Here is a 19,139-nt window from a genome sequence, read left to right on the forward strand (position 1 = left end):
CAGCCTCCTGAGTAGCTGGGACTACAGACACCCACCACCACACCCGGCTAATTTTTTGTATTTTTAGTACAGACGGGGTTTCACCGTGTTAGCCAGGATGGTCTCGATCTTCTGACCTTGTGATCCGCCTGCCTGGGCCTCCCAAAGTGCTGGGATTACAGGCGTGAGCCACTGCACCCGGCCAGTGCCTTGTATTTTTCTTAAAGCTATGACAGATTATTTCATTGGGTTGAAAATTAAATGTAAGCTTCAATTTGAAGTACAAAAATGATTTCTTAAATAGGTAAATACAGGTATCTTAAGACATTTAGCACTTTTGGCAAACATTTATCTTCCTTTTTAAAAACATTACTTAAAGAAAAGTTTGTTTTCAAAAACAGAATTTAAATGTGCAATTTGCTTAAATTCACCAAGCCAATGACATAAATATTTATTGGGAGGGACAGATTAAGGGGCAGGTGGAACAGTCTTGGGAGAACAGGACAGTGATAAATGAGACATAGGAGTTTACAATTCAGTGGCAAAAGGAGAAGCCTTCTGGAGGAAACCCATTCACCTTCTAGAGGGGAATGGCCCTGTGGTACTGATACAAGGACAGGCACGCTGGTTCAAACAACATTGATGACGGCACTGGGACTAGGCATTATGGGCAGGAGACCAGGAGAAAGAGGTTGCTATATAGGCTTGAAGGAGAAAAGAGAGAAAGTTGCTTAATTTAAATCCACCAATCAACCAACCCATGCACTCCTCTACCCACTCACCCATCAAATAACCAATAGATATTACCGCACATAGACTGCTGACAAATTGCCGTGCTGGTTGCTGTGAGGGAGATGGAAAGGCGAATAAGACCCAGTTCCTGACCTCAGAAAAATAATCTAAATGCCAGCTCTTTCCTCCAGTGAAAAGGTCAGTCCTTCTTGGTTCATTATCTTGCCAATTTACATGACAAACAATGACAAAGAATTTCCTTCCCTCTTTCTGCTAATATATAAGCCTTGTCATTTTTGATGGTTTTTTGTTTTTCCTTTGGGTTTAACTTTCCTCTTTCAAAGAAATGAAAGCCTGGATCTTGCTTCTTAAAGGCAATTTTATTTCTTTGATACTGTTCCCAAGACTCTGCTTAAGCTTTTTAAAGTCAAAGAAAGTTAGGCATGGATTATCCTATATAGAAAAGTATATCGACTCATTAACTACCCTTTGTGGAATACTACACATTTTTTTTTCCCTACAAGGTGTTTAATACCTTGTTACATTCCATTCATGAAGGTTGTGGTGATAAGAGTCATTGATATAAATATGTTTTAGGCCGAAAGTGTAGAACAGTGAAAAAATAAATTAAAAACTGCATATTTGCCTGGAGCTAAGGCTAAAGAAATCAGCTTCATTATTTTTTGTTGCTTAGTTGGTCTTATGGGTAAGTCTGTTTACACCATATATCATTCTTGTCCACTTCCAGAGATTTCAAAGGAAATTCCTAATTAAGAGGATCTAGCTCCAATTATGAAAACTATATTCCTGTTTTTAGATGTTTCCTTCAACGTGGAAGACCAAGTAGATTTGTGGTTGCTGCTTGTATGCTTGGGGGTCGGGGGGGGTCATTCATCGTAGTCACATGACTAGCTCCTACTCACTGGCATAAGTTTAAATTCTAGAACTCCAGATATACTTGACAAAATGATTGGTGCTTGAAAAGTAGATCCTGAGCTTCACTAGAATTTGCTGTGGGTGCCTGGGTCTCAGCTCTGGCTGTCTGGAAAGTTTCTCTAATCTCTGGATAGGCCTTGTCAAAAAATTCATTCAATCAAGTCCCTAGGCTGCACACAGAATGGAGACCCTGGGCCTGGCCCACGAAACCGTTTTCTCCTAGGCCTCCTGGCCTCTGATGGGAGGGGCTGACTTGAAGACCTCTGACATGCCCTGGAGACATTTTCCTCATTGTCTTTGGGAATAACATTCCGGTGCTTTTTACTTATGCAAATTTTTGCAGCTGGCTTGAATTTCTCCTCAAAAAATGGGTTTTTCTTTTCTATCACATTGTCAGGCTGCAAATTTTCCAAACTTTTATGCTCTGCTTCCCTTATAAAGCTGAATGCCTTTAACAGCACCCAAGTTACCTCTTGAATGCTTTGCTGCTTTGAAATTTCTTCTGCCAGATACCCAAAATCATTTCTCTCAAGTTCAAAGTTCCACAGATCTCTAGGGCAGGGGTAAAATGCCGCCAGTCTCTTTGCTAAGACATAACAAAAGTCAGCTTTGTTCCAGTTGCCAACAAGTTCCTCATCTCCATCTAAGACCACCTCAGCCTGGACCTTATTGTCCATATCACTATCAGGCTTTTGGTCAAAGCCATTCAACAAGTTTCTAGGAAGTTCCAAGCTTTCCCACATTTTCCTGTCTTCTCCTGAGCCCTCCAAACTTTTCCAACCTCTGCCTGTTACCCAGTTCCAAAGTTTCTTCCACATTTTCGGGTATCTTTTCAGCAATGCCCCACTCTACCGGTACCAATTTACTGTATTAGTCCATTTTCATGCTGTTGATAAAGACACACCTGAGACTGGGAAGAAAAAGAGGTTTAATTGGACTTACAGCTCCACATGGCTGGGGAGGCCTCAGAATCATGGCAGGAGGTGAAAGGCACTTCTTATATGGCGGTGGCAAGGGAAAATGAGGATGATGCAGAAGTGGACTACAGGCATATGCCACCAGGCCTGGCTATTTTTTGTATTTTTAGTAGTCATGGGGTTTCACTGTGGTGCCAGACTGGTCTTGAACTCCTGACCTCGGGTGATCTACCCACCGCAGCCTTCCAAATTGCTGGGTTTACTTGTGTGAGCCACTGTGCCCGGCCCTGGATACTATTATTCTAAATGAAGTAACTCAGAAATGGAAAACCAAACATCATATGCTCTCGCTCATACGTGGGAGCTGAGCTATAAGGATGCAAAGGCATAAGAATGATACACTGGACTTTGGGGACTTAGGAGAAAGGGTCGGGGGCAGGGAGGGATAAAGACTACACATTGGGTACAGCGTATACTGTTCAAGTGCTGGGTGCACTAAAATCTCAAAAATCACCACTAATGAACTTATTCATGTAACCAAACACAACCTGATCCCCCAAAAACCTACTGAAATAAAAATAAATAAATAAATAAATAAAAAATCCCCACCAGGATGGCCTACATTCCTACAGTCAACATGGAGGCAAAGAATATTCACTGCAAGCCCATGGCAGACACTGCTGGTTGCCTGTCCAATATCTGATCTCCTCTTCTTCCTTGCTTATAGAGAGTCTCTATTAGTTCAGGGTTAGAAATAACACAGCAATGCAACTTGTGCAACTGGGTGGTCATGTGACATAGTTTTGCCCAATTGGATATCTATGGGTGGTGCTTCTGAGGAATATATTTCCTTATTAAAAAGGGACAGATTCACCTGTAATCCCAGCACTTTGGGAGGCCAAGTGGGGTGGAATCACTTGAGGTCAGGAGTTTGAGACCAGCCTGGCCGACATGGCGAAACTCCATCTCTACTAAAAATACAAAAATTAGTCAGGCATGGTGGCACATACCTGTAATCCCAGCTAATCTGGAGGCCGAGGCAGGAGAATCACTTGAACCCAGGAGGCAGAGGTTGCAGTGAGCCGAGATTGTGCCACTGAATTGTTTTTGCCTCTTGACACTTCCAACCATTCTTTCTCTTGGAAGTCAGTAAAAATGCTTGTATGTACTGGGTCCATACGATGATGATAGTGAGGATTAAAGCCACTGGTGAGGGTAGTGCAGCAGGAGAGCTGACGGGTCCTGGTTCCTGGATGACCCACTTGAGCAGCTGCAAATGTCCGAACTTGCCTTCTTGCAGCTTCTTGTTATTCAAAAGAACACACCCCTACTTCACGAAGCCATTGTAGCTGGGTTTTAGTTCTGTGTGGCCAAAAACAATCCTAATTGGTGGATGGCCTGAAATGCAACACACCCAAAGCTGAGTAAGCATCTCCTTCATGCTGCTTCTCTGTTTCTTTTCTATCCAGTTGCCCAAGTGGACAGCCTGGACGCCATCCTCACTCCTGCTCCTCCCTCATTGCTGTTAGCTGCGACACCTGTTGTGCTGCTGCCATGGAAGGTGCTCTGAGCACAACCTCTGCTACCCAGCCACTGCTACCCACTGAGTGCAACCTCTAAAGCTCCTGGCAGGCAGTTGCCAGAGCTTCTGACTTTGAGGAAATCCCTGCTTGCAGTATTTGGGTGCTGCAGAACCCAGTGTGGCTGGGTGGAGAGAGGGATACTCTGGTTCAGGGCCACACTCTTGGTAGCTCCTTACCGAGCTTGTCTGCGGATGCAGTCTGTGTGACAGAGCCTCTGTTTCATCCTTTTGTGCAAAGAGGATCTGGCAGGGATTCTGGCTTGAGCACTCTCAGTCTATCTGAGCTGCTATAACAAAATACCGCACCCGAGTTTATTTCTCAAAGTTCTAGAGGTTGGGAAGTTCAAGATCAAGGCACTAACAGATTTGGTGTCTGCTGAAGGTGTATTTCTTCACAGATGGCACCTCTTGCTTTGTTCTCACATGGCAGAAGGGGCTAGCTTGCTCTCTGGGGTCTCTTCTAAGGATACTGATTCCATTCATTAGGGCTTTGCCCTCATGACCAAATCATCTTCCAAAGGTCCTACCTGCTAATACCATCACATCAGTGATTAGTTTTCAACATATGAATTTTGTTGGGACACAGCAAGTGCTATGGTTTGTCATAAAATTCTTATTCTATTGTTTCTTTTTATACCTAGAAGCCCTTGAAATACTATTATAATATTAATCTTTTACTTTTCTTTCCCGTATTGTATTAGGAGGGGGAGTGACAAAAGTTTGAGAGACTCGCAGGCATGTGGGCTATGGGAGGTTTAGGCACCGGCTCTCAAAGGTAAACACTAGCTGCCATGTTTCACGAGTTGCCAAACCCTTTCAGTTTCACCTCATACACACTGCTCTACTTGTTCCATTTCTCTACATCCCCATAGGCGGTGCTCCACCCAGCTCCTCTCATCCCTTGCATGAATTCCTATGGCTTCCTGATTGACATCTCAGCACCCAGGTCTGCCTTCTTTCAGTCTGTTTTCCACCTTGCATTCACAGCAGTCCTATTTGTTCATGTCACATCATCCCACTTTCAATGACAAAGTTTCTCTGATGCTTTCGGGATGAAAGAACAGACTCCCTCATCTGTCATGCAGTTGATCTTCGTGGAAAGGCTCCTTCCTGCCACTTCGTTTCTCACCAGTGTTCTTTATTTGCTACCTTCCAGTCCTACTGGACAATTTCTGTAAGCAACGTGTGCTCTCTTGGATCTTTAGGACTCTGCAAATACAGCTGGTCCCCCATGTCTGTGGGTTGCACATCCACAAATTCAACCAACCACTGATGGAAAACATCTGAAAAAACTCCACGAAATAACAATTCAATAAAAAAATAAATAAAAATATATGATAAGAACTATTTACATAACATTTACATTGTATTAGGTATTATAAGTAATCTAAAGATAATTTAAAGTATATAGGTGGATGTGCATAGGATATATACAAATATACTACATTGTTTTATACCAGGGACTCAGATGTTGGTATCCCCAGCAGTCCTGGAACTAAGGGATGATTGTATTGTATTATTCCCTTGAATATCAGCCACCTTCTCCTGCCTCTCCTTTATCTTCCTAATTCCTTCTTATCCTTCAGATTCCTATTTAGACACCACATCTTTCAGGATGCCCTCTCTGAACTCTAAGACACAGTGAGGTTTCCCACCCTGCAACTGTGAGCTCTTGGAGCATGTTGTATATATCCCCTCATAAGAGCAAGGACCCTGGGTCAGAAAGACGGGTTTCAACCTGGGATTGGCCATTTACTTGCTATATGATCTTGGGTGGGTTATCCTTTTTAGATGCAGTTTTCTTATCTATAGAAATGGGAACAACAGGCCGGGCGTGGTGGCTCATGCCTGTAATTTCAGCACTTTGGGAGGCTGAGGGTGGCAGATCACCTGAGATCGGGAGTTTGAGACCAGCCTGACCAGCATGGAGAAATCCCATCTCTATTAAAAATACAAAATTAGCCAGGCACGGTGGTGCATGCCTGTAATCCCAGCTAGTCGGGAGGCTGAGTCAGGAGAATCGCTTGAATCCAGGAGGTGGAGGTTGCGGTAAGCTGAGATTGCACCATTGCACTCCAGCCTGGGTGACAAGAGCAAAACTCCGTCTCAAGAAAAAAAAAAAAAGGAACAACAGTAGTGCTACGTCTCAGTGTTGCTGTGTAAATTAAATGAAATAATGCATGTGATTTCCCATGGATGATACAGTGGTACTGGGGACAATGCATGTGTTTTCCTATGGATGATACAGTGGTACTGGGGACAATGCATGTGATTTCCTGTGGATGATACAGTGGTACTGGGGACAATGCATGTGATTTCCTATGGATGATACAGTGGTACCGGGGACAATGCATGTGATTTCCTATGGATGATACAGTGGTACTGGGGAGAAGAAGTCACTGTGGAGACAGGAAGTGCCCCTATGCACCTCTCAGGTGGTGCCTGTTCACAGGACTAGCTGTCTAACCAAAGCTTGTGTCCAGGAGCTCCCGGCAGTAATGACTAATGGGAAGTGAGCCTGCGGCCATGGCAGGCCTGGGTGCTATGGCCAGAGCTGTGAATCAGAGAACTGTGTTAGTCAACATAGGCACAAATGAAACATGCCTTCCCTGAAACATTCTGGGGAAGTCTCTTAGGAGCATGCCAGGGCATGGGGAGCTGGCGGATAAAAAATCTACTGATATTAAAAATAACTTCTAACCTGTCTTCTGCATTCAGTGGATCCGGTATTTACTGAAGAGTAAATTTTTACTGTTTGGAAATGATGTTAGGCACTTCCCCCAAATTACTTCAATGAATGAACCCACACAACCACACACCAGCTGCCCTTCCTTCCTCCATCTGCCTAGGAGACCGACAGAATTTCTCCAATGCTGTTTACCCCGGCAGATCTAATCAGATTACAGAATGTTTTAAAGCACCACAATGAGCTAGCTGGAGATAGAATAAAAGAGAAAAAAGGGAATTCAAGGAAATGTGAAATTTGGGCTAAGTCTGAGTAAAAATATCAGAAGTCCCAGGGTATGAGCAGAAACCTAGAACAGAGGCAGAGTGGTAGAGGGGATCCTTTCTTTCTGTGAACAATAAGTTGGGAGAACACCTGAGCGAGGTCAGGAGATAAGTTGGTAATGGGATCATCCACAGTTTGGAAACGGGTGCTGGATACACCTGCTGTGTATCAGATTCTCCTCCAGCAGCAACTGCTGACTTCTCCTTTTCAGTCCTCCTAAAACAAAATCACGCCCTGACACTGGGTGACAGTCAGGAGGGGACAAAGCCAATAGACCGAAGACAGATGCTCCAAAAATGGTCAACACTGGCAACATGCTAAGGCAAAAAATTTTAATAAAATAAAACAACACTCCTCTCGAAGAAGTTGGCAAGGGTTAAATAAGAGCATTTCCCCCTCAAGCTTGAATTCTAGTGAGATGTACCTAATAGTTAACTGAGTAAGGAGGGCAAGTCCTTCCTTCTCCCATCCCATATTTCAAACTCTTCTTTTACAGTGAGTTATCTGTGAAAGATAAGTTAGTTATCTTAGCCTTCCAAAGAACAGACTCTCAGCGATTAACTGATTCATGGATCATAGTCCTCTCTAGGTTGCCATCATAGTGGTGTCTCTGCAGGTTGCCTTTTCCTGTTGCCAGAACAAATAATGTCCATATCTATTATCCAGAATGACTAAATGCAGGGAAATAATATTTCTCCCAAATTTGCTCCAGATAACTGGTGCACACAGAACTGAATCACAGTGACAAGAACTCGAGTGTTATTTTCATCTAATAGGAAAACTAGGAAGAAAAGTAACATTCTCAAGGCCTGAGAAACAATAGGATAGAAAATGACCTGATTCACAATTTATCTCCATGGAGAAATAGGTAAACATCTAAAAAAATGGAAATATAACTCACATACCATAAAAGTAGGTGAACGATTTAAGTTGCAAAATGAGGCAGAGAAGAAAGAACTGAGAACTGTTCAGTGTAGGAACAGAAATTTCCATAGAGATCTCTGAATACAGGAAGAGATCATCACAGCCTGAGGAGGTTGAAGTCCTGTCCAGGACTCAGATTTTGAGACTAAGTGGGTTTGTGAGTGATTTGCCTCAAGGATGGGAGGTCAGTCACATGTCCTCTCAAGACTGCATTTGCTTCAATGGGAAAATGATAATTTACATGGCTAAACTTTTCCAGCTTTAGATGGGGGCAAATGATACAGATGCAGGACTGGCATGATTCTATAGAGCCTTCACATAGAAAAGAAACCAAAACTGAGGGCATAGCGTGCAGGATGGGTTAAGGTTAAAAAAAAACAACATAAAGCCAGTGGAGCAGACCATTTTACAACAAGAACTGTGGTCATCCGGGCCTGGTGGCTCATGCCTTGTAATCCCAGTATTTTGGGAGGCTGGGGTGGGTGGATCACGAGGTAAAGAGATCGAGACCACCCTGGCTAACACAGTGAAATCCTGTCTCTACTAAGAATACAAAAATTAGCTGGGCGTGGTGGCACTCGCCTGTAGTCCCAGCTACTCGGGAGGTTGAGGCAGGAGAATTGCTTGAACCTGGGAGGCAGAGGTTGCAGTGAGCTGAGATCATGCCTCTGCACTCCAGCCTGGTGACAGAGTGAGATTCCGTCTAACAAAAAAAAAAAACTGGTCTACTCTCAGAACAATCACATTACCCCACGACTCTTACTCATGAATCACTGATGTGTGATAAAAACATGATTATATGAAAATTTTTTTGTTTTTTTTTGAGAGAGCGTCTCACTCTATCACCCAGGCTAGAGTGCAGTGGTGCAATATACGTTCACTGCAGCCTCGATCTCTTGGGCTCAAGTGATCCTCCCGCCTCAGCCTCCTGAGTAGCTGCAACTACAAGGCACATCACCACGCCCAGCTAATTTTTGTATTTTTGGGGGTAGAGATGGAGTTTCCTCATGTTGTCCACGCTGGTCTCAAGCTGCTGGGCTCAAGCGATCCGCCTGCTTTGGCCTCTCAAAGTGCATTTCACGGCTGGGCGTGGTGGCTCATGCCTGTAATCCCTTTGGGGCTTGGGAGGCATGGGCTACCACACCCAGCCATGAAAACTTTTAACAGGCAATTACACTGCTTCAAGATGGCAACTTAAACTATGAAAAATGAAATTGTTGGTAGTTTACTGGATTTATAAAAATCAGTCATCTCCTTAAAAGGTGAATTGAAAAACAGACTCGCTTTACCTTGTCAGTAACTGTGTTCCTGAGAGTAGTAAAGGGTACATAGAATGAGGCAGAAACATTTATGCAAAAACTATAGATTGATGATTCTCTTTTTCTTAGTTAGGATGTATCTTTTCTTTGTCCTTTCTTCCATGGCCAGTTGGGTGGGTTCATGGTTTGACTCTGAAGCCCAAGGAGGAGGACTGAGATATGGTTTCTCAATCCAAACTTGAAAGTAAGTTTTAGTATAATGTTAGTCGATAGATCTAGTTTCAGGTTGAGGGTTTTGTTGTTCAAAACAAACCAATGGATTTTTTTTTTTTAAGTACAACTTCTTTTTACTCAGCTTCTGACTCAAGCTATTCACTCTTAAAATTCCAGAGACAGGCCTGGCATGCTGACTCACAACTGTAATCCCAGCACTTTGGGAGGCTGAGGCGGGCTGACTGCTTGAGCCCAGGAGTTCGAGACCAGCCTGGCCTACATGGTGAAACCCCATCTCTACAAAAAATTTAAAAATTAGCCGGGCGTGGTGGCACGCACCTGTAGTCCCAGCTACTCAGGAGGCTGAGGTGGGAAGATCACTTGAGCCCACGGAGGTTGAGGCTGTAGTGAGCCATCATTGCACCACTGCACTCCAACTTGGGCGACAGAGTGAGACAAGAAAGGAAAGGAAGGAAGGAGGGAAGGAAAGAAAGAAAGAAAGAAAAATTCCAGACTCGGAACCAAGAAGTGGCAAGGCATATGACAGATCAGTTTTCTACTCTCTTCCCCAGTGGACACCTGTTGAAAAAATGCATAGTGCCCCATCTTCAGATTCCTCATCTTTCTTTCTTTTCTTGTGCCTCAGCCTCCTGAGTAGCTGGGATTATAGGTGCCCACCACCATGCCTGACTAATTTTTGTATTTTTAGTAGATATGGGGTTTTGCTATGTTGGCCAGGCTGGTCTCAAACTCCTCAAGTGGCCTCAAATGATCCACCCGCCTCAGCCTTCTAAAGTGCTGGGACCATAGGCATGAGCCACCACTCCTGGCCCCTTATCTTTCTTGAGCTACTTCTGTTTATTCATTTCTATAACTAGGCTTCCAATGCCTTTGGCTAACTGAGGAAAGTTGAAAAGTGACTGATGGAAAGAGAGACCTCCAATATGGCTGGACTGAAATTTTACTCCTTCCTAATCCCTGACTCTCCACTCTACTCCATTAAGAGTTGACCGGGGTGATCCTTGCGCAGTCATTGGCTGGGTGGAAAAGCTCCACACCCTGTGGCCATATTTAGTACTACAGAGCTGCTTCTCTTCCTAGGTGCCACAGCCTGTAAACTCTTCCTAGCAGCTAGCCTGGATATATATAGCAGGATGAAATGTGTGTGTGCTATCTGTGAATCTTTTACATTTTCTGTCCCATTCGTCTCGTTTAGCGTCTCCACTGAGTGATCCGTGTTATCAAAGAGCAGGAGATGTACCCAGAGCTCCCATTTCATATGTAGGTTTCTCTTGATTTCCACCTAACACTGACTGAGGAGTATCAACTGAGGACTGTCCTATTTTTCAGTCTTAGACAAAGAAGTTGGAGGATCAGCATAGGGCGTTCCATGCACTAAAAAAATAAGTTACTTTTGAAAGTTAAAAGCTGAGGAAACTGGGAGACAGTGTTGTAATGGAAGGAATACAAAACAGGGAACTGGGAGATTTTATTTCTAGCCTTGGTTCTTTCATGATCCATATGAGCTCTGGGGCCCATCACTCACCCTCCACGGGTTTCATTCCTATAAGGAGGAGGGACCAGATCCTTTCCAAGGTCCCTTCTGTCTCTAAACTTCTATGATCTGCCTACAGACGGTATTTTCCATGCTCAGCACCATGTCTCCTGGCCATGTGTTTTTGAGCACACAGAATCTGTTTCTTATCTTTACCCATCACTGCCTCTGACCCTGAGACCACTCTTAGCTTAGGTCATTCAACCATGTCTCTTACTTTTCAATTGCCTGTGTCTTTTAGAGCTAGTATTTGAGTCAATCTATGGGAACACATCCTTTGGAGTCATTTTTTTTAGCCATTAAAAATGGAAGTCATTGAATTAAATAAACTAAGAAAAATGTATTCATTGGGAAGTGATACAAACTCAACCTGGGATTTCTAGACAAGTTTACATTTCACCCTTTTTTAGGCACTCAGATAATTTATGATGAGTACAAGTTTCATTGATATCACTCATCTGACCTTACTTCGTTACACTGTCACGTGGCTGCAGTCTTGACTTTGATGGCACAAAGACTGGCCACCATCAGGAATGTGATTTTCACGCTGTCATTCAACAGAACCTCAAACAGCACCTACTTCTGAAGATACAACAATGAAGACATAAGCCCTGATATCAAAGAGCTTATAGCTTTCCAGGGGACAGAGATATGCAGAGAGAGCTATATCAGTGCAAAGGAGTGAAATCTAATCAGCTTGGGGATGACATTTGGTAAATCCTGAAGGATGTGCGTGAATCACCTAAGCAAGAAGGGGCTGAGCACATCTTTTTATTCATTTCAGTGTAATAAGAATTGAAGCAGCACTTACTGTTTTCAAAGATTTGGCTTTTTCTAACTTCAGATATATAAGGAATCAAAGAACATCTGATTCTAACCCAACTTATTTCTAAACTCAAATTTACTTTGCAATATCTAATTTTGGGAGTCAAATGTTCTAGTGTATACTACTTGATGAAATACTCTAAAAATCCTGAGACAGATCTCGGGAAGTTTCAGTCAATCTAAGTCAAGCCTACAGGTTCTTCTAGCACACATTCCTGAAATTCAGTAAAGTGGACACGTATGGGTTTAGTCACAGGTTTATCCCTGTGAAAGAGGAAAGAAGGGTTGAAGGCTTAAGTATAAGATGGAATGAATGATTTGGGGATGCTTTTAGTCTAGTAAAAGAAGACAGGAAGATTTGGGGCATAAAATATTGAGAAACTATTTTATACTATTTTGAGTACAGTTAAAGTTCTCTTAACCAAACTCCACTTGCAATTCTCCAGCTTTTGTGTAACACTTCCCAGTGGATGCTGCAGCATATTGAACACTCAATTTTTCTTTAATAACCTCAGCCATCTCTGCTATTTGCTAGTTACATAAGTTAAACTGTATGTAAGCCAAAGAGATATAAATTTATATTATCTTTCTTTTCCTCATTCAAATGTATACTTTTATTTATTTTTTAAGAGTCAAGTGCAGTAGTAAGAGTGGGGAAAGAGTAGAACAAGGAGTTTGATCTGTAACTAATGGTGAACGATCAATTGAGACAACTATCTTTGGACCAGGTTTTTTTTTTTTTTCCCCTCACCAGTTTATCTATTTCATCTTCTGCGCTATCTCCTGACCACACAGGTCTTGGATTCTCTGTATGCCATCAAGTTACCTAGTTACCCGCATCTTCTGACTGTGCACAATAGCCACAGTCTTTCATCTCTTATTAATATAGAATGGGCTTGCAGTATCAGGACTCCCTCCAAATTCCCTACTCCTAAGTGAGGATGGGAGACAAGTCCTTAGAAAACTATGCACTAGGTCTGACCACTGAGGAACAACTGCAAGAAAAGCAACTTTGAAAATTTCTTTATTATAGACATTTCAGAACCATTTAAATCAACAGACAAGGAAATTTTTAGACATAACATACTGTGTTTATCTTGAGGTACACATTGGGCCCATTAGATAACGTTTTGGAAAGTAATGCAATTGTTAACTGGTAGTTAACAACCCAAGTTTTCCAAGCAAAGAAACTGTAAGGATGGTTACAAAATTATTTGAAAAGAATACACCATTTCCATTTAAGATAAACTCTCCAAATTCTTAACTGATTTCAATTTTTAGGCTTAGCTTAAATATTTTAAATGAAACTTAATATGAGAGTGGGAGAAAAGGTTTATAGCTAAGAAATTATCTGAGCCCTACTACATGAGATTGTAAACAAAGGAAATTTGCAATCTGATAAGCTCTATTACAAAATTTATAGCCTAAAAATTAGAGCAGCAAAATTACAGAAGATATTTGTATATAGTTTAAACTGAAATCACGTTTATTCCTTGTTTCTGGCTATCACAATGAGACAAATTTTAAAACACCAAGTTTTGAAGACTAAACAGTGCGATTGAACATGATGTAACCATGAGAATCCCATATTATTACAATCCCACAATCTAAAAACTCTACTTCACATAATTTGCACTCTAGGCCTTTTATTCTTCTTGCTCAAGCAGCCTGGTGCCTTTAGGTAACTTGAAAGATAGTGGAAATTGATATAAGAGGCATGTTTCTGAAAGCCTCCTATGTCCAACAACAGATTTAACTTTTCTGGTAGACTGAAATTAAAATTTCCTTTGAACAGTTCACTAGGTTCTTTGAAGGATTATTTGTTTTCCAGTTTGTTATTCAAAATGTTAATCTTATACTTGCTAGGCACAATGAGTAGTGACTTATACAAAGTGTTTAGAAAATGAAGGATCCTCCATCCTTCCACACCCCACCTCCCATCCCTGGACTTCTCAGGGAGCTGTATGGATAACATGCAGGTGGCTGTGGAATGTGAGCAGAGACTGTTTATGCTTGTGTCTGAAAACAGTTGGAATGGACTGTCATAATATTTCCCATAAGATTGTTGTATTTTGACATGAGACAAGAATAAACACTGCAATTTAGCTGAATGGGCAGTTCGCTGCAACTTCATAAACTGCAGTGATATATGTGGGTTGAAAGAACCTAAGTAAATTTCACAGTTCATAAAGTTGAGCAGCTCAACTTAAAGAAGAGAAAACTTGCAAGACTGATCTGTGAGTGTTTGAATTCTGCCTCCCAACATGAGTCAGGTCCACATTATACATTTTAGTTGCTTGGCTTGGTTTATTGCTGATTTTCTTTTCTGATGGGGGCCATGATGATTTTTGCCATGAACCTAAGGACCCAAAAGGGTCTTGTTTAGATAGACACTTCCTCTCTTTTGATTACAGGGGACCTGCCAGAGGAGATAAGATGATAAGTCTTCACCTGGTTGGTTAGAAAGGTTCTGTGTGTGGATCTCTGGGCATCACTTTTCACTGCAGAATCGCAGGGAAGGGCTGTGAAAGGGAAGGGCTTCTCGAAAGGGAAGGGCTGTCTCCTTATTATCCCTGCTTTGCATATCTTGTCATGATTCTCTTGGAGCTATGAATGCTCTGTCTAGTCAGGATGCCAAGGTCCTTCATAGACAGGTGCTCGGCTTAGGAATGGCAATTTCATTTATTTGTGGCATTTATTTGTGACAGAAGATATTTATTACAATTAAAAGAATTCCAGGTCAGTAAAAAAAACAAAAAACAAAAAACAAAAAAACAACAACACTAGGCAGTGAGAGAGACACTTTCTGCCTCCAACACATTACAAGTTTTAGTGATCTTGGGGTGTTCTGTACCCCCTAGTAGAGGCTGACGTTTTAAAGACAGGACACACGCAATTCTCCAAATACCCGGCTGCCCAGAGGACTTCACGTCTTTCTTACCCACACATACATACTCTTAGCAACCGAGATTTCAAATATAAACAATATGATCTCCAAGAGAGCAGGGGCTGTGTCTTTTACTCAGCACTGTAGTGACACTAGACTGTAGCATAAGTGAATCAAAGGCCACAGTCCCTGCCCTCAAGGAGTCTCTGTATTGCCAATCAATATAAACTTGACAAGAATACACCAAGTCCAAAACAAGCAAAAAGAATTTAAAACCCTATTTTGTGTAAAGTTTTTACAAAAAGAGAAAAAAAAAAAAAACACTAAAAGGAGTTAGTTGTTTATGTGAGGCAACCTTTATAGTAAACCCAAACCAACCCTGTTCCTTCTTCCTGAGTTTGAGAATTGTGTCCGAGTGCTAAGTATTTTAAAGCGGATTCAGCTAGGTTTGCCAATGAAAACTTGCAGCTTAGTAACTGCATCTTGTCTGTTTTTATTTTAAAAAGAAGTTCTGAGAGGTTTACTTTACTAAGGGAGGTAGTCTCCCTCACACAGAAGGATGCTTTCAAAACACGAAAGCTTCATAGGTCTCATGTCCTGTGAGTGCAGTACCAGCACTTCCTCATCGAATTGTCTGTGACTTTTGAAGAGGTGCTCCAGTGTAAGAATTTTACAGGGTACTCTTTTTGCCTATAGTATTTACATTTTGGGAGACACGTTAGGAGGAAAAAAAATGCTTTTTTTTGATAAAGGAGATCTAAGATGGAAAATTAGATCTAAGATGGAAAATTGGGTATCAATTCACTTCAACTCTAAACCACGATATGGATTAAAAATATCTTTCTTCTAATGCCAAGAAATAAACACACGTTTCACAGGTCTACAAAACTAGACTGGTGGGTCTTGTCTTTCAATTTATTTTTTTATTTTGGTAGCAGGAAGAGATGGTAAGATATAAGTCCATCCTGCAAGTTATGCTGCTGCCTCACTGGCTGACCTTCCTATTCAAGAGGGCACTGTCTGCACCTCGGTCAAGGGCTGTCCGCACATCTGGAATCTGGGGCCAGACTCTGGGGTGCAGGGGAGTAGATGATGCCTTGCTCCGAGAACTAACACAGTCCTAAGATGTATATTCTCTAAAAAAGTCAAGAATAATGACGCCATTATATTTTGGAATACTTAATCATATTTAGCAAAAATTCTCAGACTAATGTAAAAGTATGATAATAATGTATTTTCTTTGAAAGAGAGGGAAGAAGTGGTTTATGAAATAAACAAGTCCTCTTATTGGTATTTTAAAAATACTCAACAGATGTAGTATATATAATAATAAAGGCTGGTGCGTCTGATTTCTGAGCTCTCGTAAAGCATGAAGCAGGTTGAGAATGCCTAATGCACTCTGACAAATGCTCTTCAGACCTCTCGCCATCAGACACCAAGGGAAGGAGACCCTCAAACCCGAGAATTACAATTCAACAGAAACTGTCATTTCCCCAGATATCATGGGAGTATTACATGCAAAAACCAGCCCTGCAGTGAGTGGGCTTAAACTCAAACTTAATTCTTCAATACAGGACTCTTTACTGATTTGTTCTAAGTTTTCAGTGATGAACCCAAATAAGACTGAGCTTCAAGAGACAGGGTTCTGAGAATCTTTGGAGTCATTCTGTCCACTATTCCTAAGAGAATCAATGTAGATAACAGTCCCAAAACCTCAACAGATTGTTTAAAAGTGAACAGATGTTATCTAAAATATCAGAATCAAAATTATGTGTAAAACATATCCGGGTGTATTGTGTATGCACCTATACATGTTTATATATGTATATTCTTTTTTCTCTGCTCAATAAAATTAGCAGCAGTTACAGATAAATTATTGTGGTCATGATTTGTGTGATTTCTAAGGACAACATATATCCCTTTATCAACATATGACTTTTGGAAAATGCCTTGTGATAAAAAGATCCCCACCAAGCAACAACATTAAAGTGTCAATTCGTATCACTAACATTTTCAGGCACAAGAGTAAAACAATTAGCAAGAAGCAATCTGAATGACAGAGCACAGAACATAGTTAATTGTCTAAAGTCAACCCTCCTGAAAGAAGGGAATTGTTGTTCAAAAGTGTTTTTTTTTTTTTTTTAAAGATTTTTATGTCTTTCAGCTTTGGCTATTTTGTAATAAATATCATACCTTCTCGCATAAACCTACTTGGGTAAGAATGATTTCTCTGCACATGCCTTTTTTTCTTTTAGCAGCTGCTGAGTTTTTGTTGAGTGATGTACAAGGCACACCTCCAAGTGTTCTGTACAGCATTTTTATTGATGTACAAAATAGCCTGTTCACCATTCAAAAACGTAATCTGCATAGTAAGAGTTTCTCTTATCCCTATTTACAGAGAAGGTTTTTAGTGCAAAAACATGAAATTGTGTCCCAGCCCACCCCTTCTAGCACACGCATTGATCAGTTTTGTTCCATGCTGGCTGGGGGTTATTTGGCTATATTTTGGGCCTCCAGCCATTAATGAATTGCATTATCTTCTTCACCTGCAGTTTGCTCAATTTGAAATCCTCTGAGAGGATTTCTTCCGTTAGCTGAACAAGCAGGTTCCCATCAATCTTTTCAGTAACAAAGAATGATATGACATCTTCGGACATACCAATGAACCGTAGTGACTTGGACACTTCCTCTATAGAGAGTCCTGATAGGTCAGCAGGTGGCTGCCACGGGGAACCGTCGCCACAGGACCTGGGGGCCAGCTGGAGATGGAGCGGAGATGAGAAAGGGTAGGAGGCAGAGAAGATGTCCTGCATGCCCTTTTTAACAAAATACTGGTCCTCCGAGAGATCCGGTGACCCAGACTTGGGGTCTTCCTCAGCACCATCAATTTTCAGAGGCAAAGGAGATGTTTCGGAGGTGACCTTCTCTTCTACTAGTTTTGGAGCCCTGGGGGGTAAGGCAGGGCATGACATACTCTGCTTTGTCACGCCAGCTGCAAGAGATTTCACATCTGTGCTCTCCAGAGAGTAGCTGGCTGACTTGGGACAACCAGAGACGCTGCTACTGAATTCTGCAGTGACTGAGCTAGTGGGGCTGGCCAAGAGCTCACAGCCATCAAAATCAAAAGGTGCTGGGCAGTTTCTCTTTGGTGTGCCTGGCGTCTTTTGTCTAGGGTAACTATAACTCCTGCTTGGATCCAGCAGGAAGTCACTCCTGGTCTGGCTCTCTGATGCTCCTGAATAATGGTTAGGCCATGAGAGCCGAGAGGACACAGCTTCAGCAGAAGGGCTTCCAAACGGGGATTTCAGGTCCACAGAATCAGTTTTCACTCGGTTACATGGATAGCAGGAAACAGGAGTGCTTTCAGAAGGACTTGTGTCAGTTTTAGTGACGCTGCTTAAAAGCAAACACAGAAGGAGAAATCAGTTAAAAGAAAAAAGCCAAATCCCAAGGCTTTCGTTATTTATAGATGTTACTGCTGAGTAGAAAAGCGCAGTTAGTTTTGAATTCAATAAAATTCCTGCTAACTTCACTGGGTTTTTTTTTTTTTTTTTAAAGAATCTTTAATAAAATACATTGGTAATTGTAGATATGCACATAATGATTTAAAATGCTACAGTGGAGATAAAATAAATATTTCAGCTAGTAAGAAAATCATTGTTAATAGGTGCCTGGGTCTTTATGATGAGGAAAATTATTAAGTCACGTGTAGGCTCTGCACCAACAGGTGCCATGATTGATGAATGATGTCTGCAGTGAGCGAGGGTAGAGGGAGAGAATAGTAAATGAGTGGCGCATGCTTGTCATGCTTGTGCTACAGTGACATGATGGCATCACACCACCCATGATTCTATTTCCATCCAAAAGTCTGAGGTAGGAGGAGATGCTTCAAATAAAATGCTTATCCTTGTCTTAGTTTCTGAACAATTGAGTAACATTAGCGCAAGGATTTAAATGTCCAGAGAACAAAAAGTACCTGCAAAGAGAGCTACTTTAAACTGTAACGAGCAATGTGGAGCGGTGGATTAGGCTCTGGGGGGGTTTTAAGAGCAACAGGAAACTAGAGTGTGCTCAAAGGAGGGTGAGCAGGCCGGTGAGGGGTCTGACAGTGATGTCGGGGAAACAGCAGAGGGAGGCAAGGATGTTTCTTCTGGAGAAGCGAAGACTTCTATCATAGCTGACTTCGAATTTTCATGAGTCGACAAAGAGATATGGGATGGACCTATTTTTGTTTCTTTAGACCTAAGAAATGATTGAAAGTTACATAGAGATTGATTTCAACTCAATATAATAAAGGGTTTTTTTTTTTTTTTTAAAGTA

General features: G+C 41.7%; 1 protein-coding gene across 2 annotated transcripts in view; it reads right to left on the reverse strand.

Annotated features, from left to right (window-relative positions):
* Positions 1–12,938: 12,938 nt before the first annotated feature.
* Positions 12,939–19,139, reverse strand: part of GAREM1 (GRB2 associated regulator of MAPK1 subtype 1) — a 206,664-nt gene continuing 200,463 nt past the window's right edge. The window contains exon 6 of one of the 2 annotated variants that reach the window (XM_009252324.4): positions 12,939–18,212. In XM_009252324.4, coding sequence (XP_009250599.4) covers positions 17,318–18,212 — 895 coding nt within the window. In that variant the 3' untranslated portion in view covers positions 12,939–17,317. Of the gene's footprint in view, positions 18,216–19,139 lie in introns of both variants that reach the window. The other variant, XM_002828155.6, reaches the window with a different exon arrangement.

Source organism: Pongo abelii, chromosome 17 (genome assembly GCF_028885655.2).
Source record: "Pongo abelii isolate AG06213 chromosome 17, NHGRI_mPonAbe1-v2.0_pri, whole genome shotgun sequence".
Taxonomy (NCBI): domain Eukaryota; kingdom Metazoa; phylum Chordata; class Mammalia; order Primates; family Hominidae; genus Pongo; species Pongo abelii.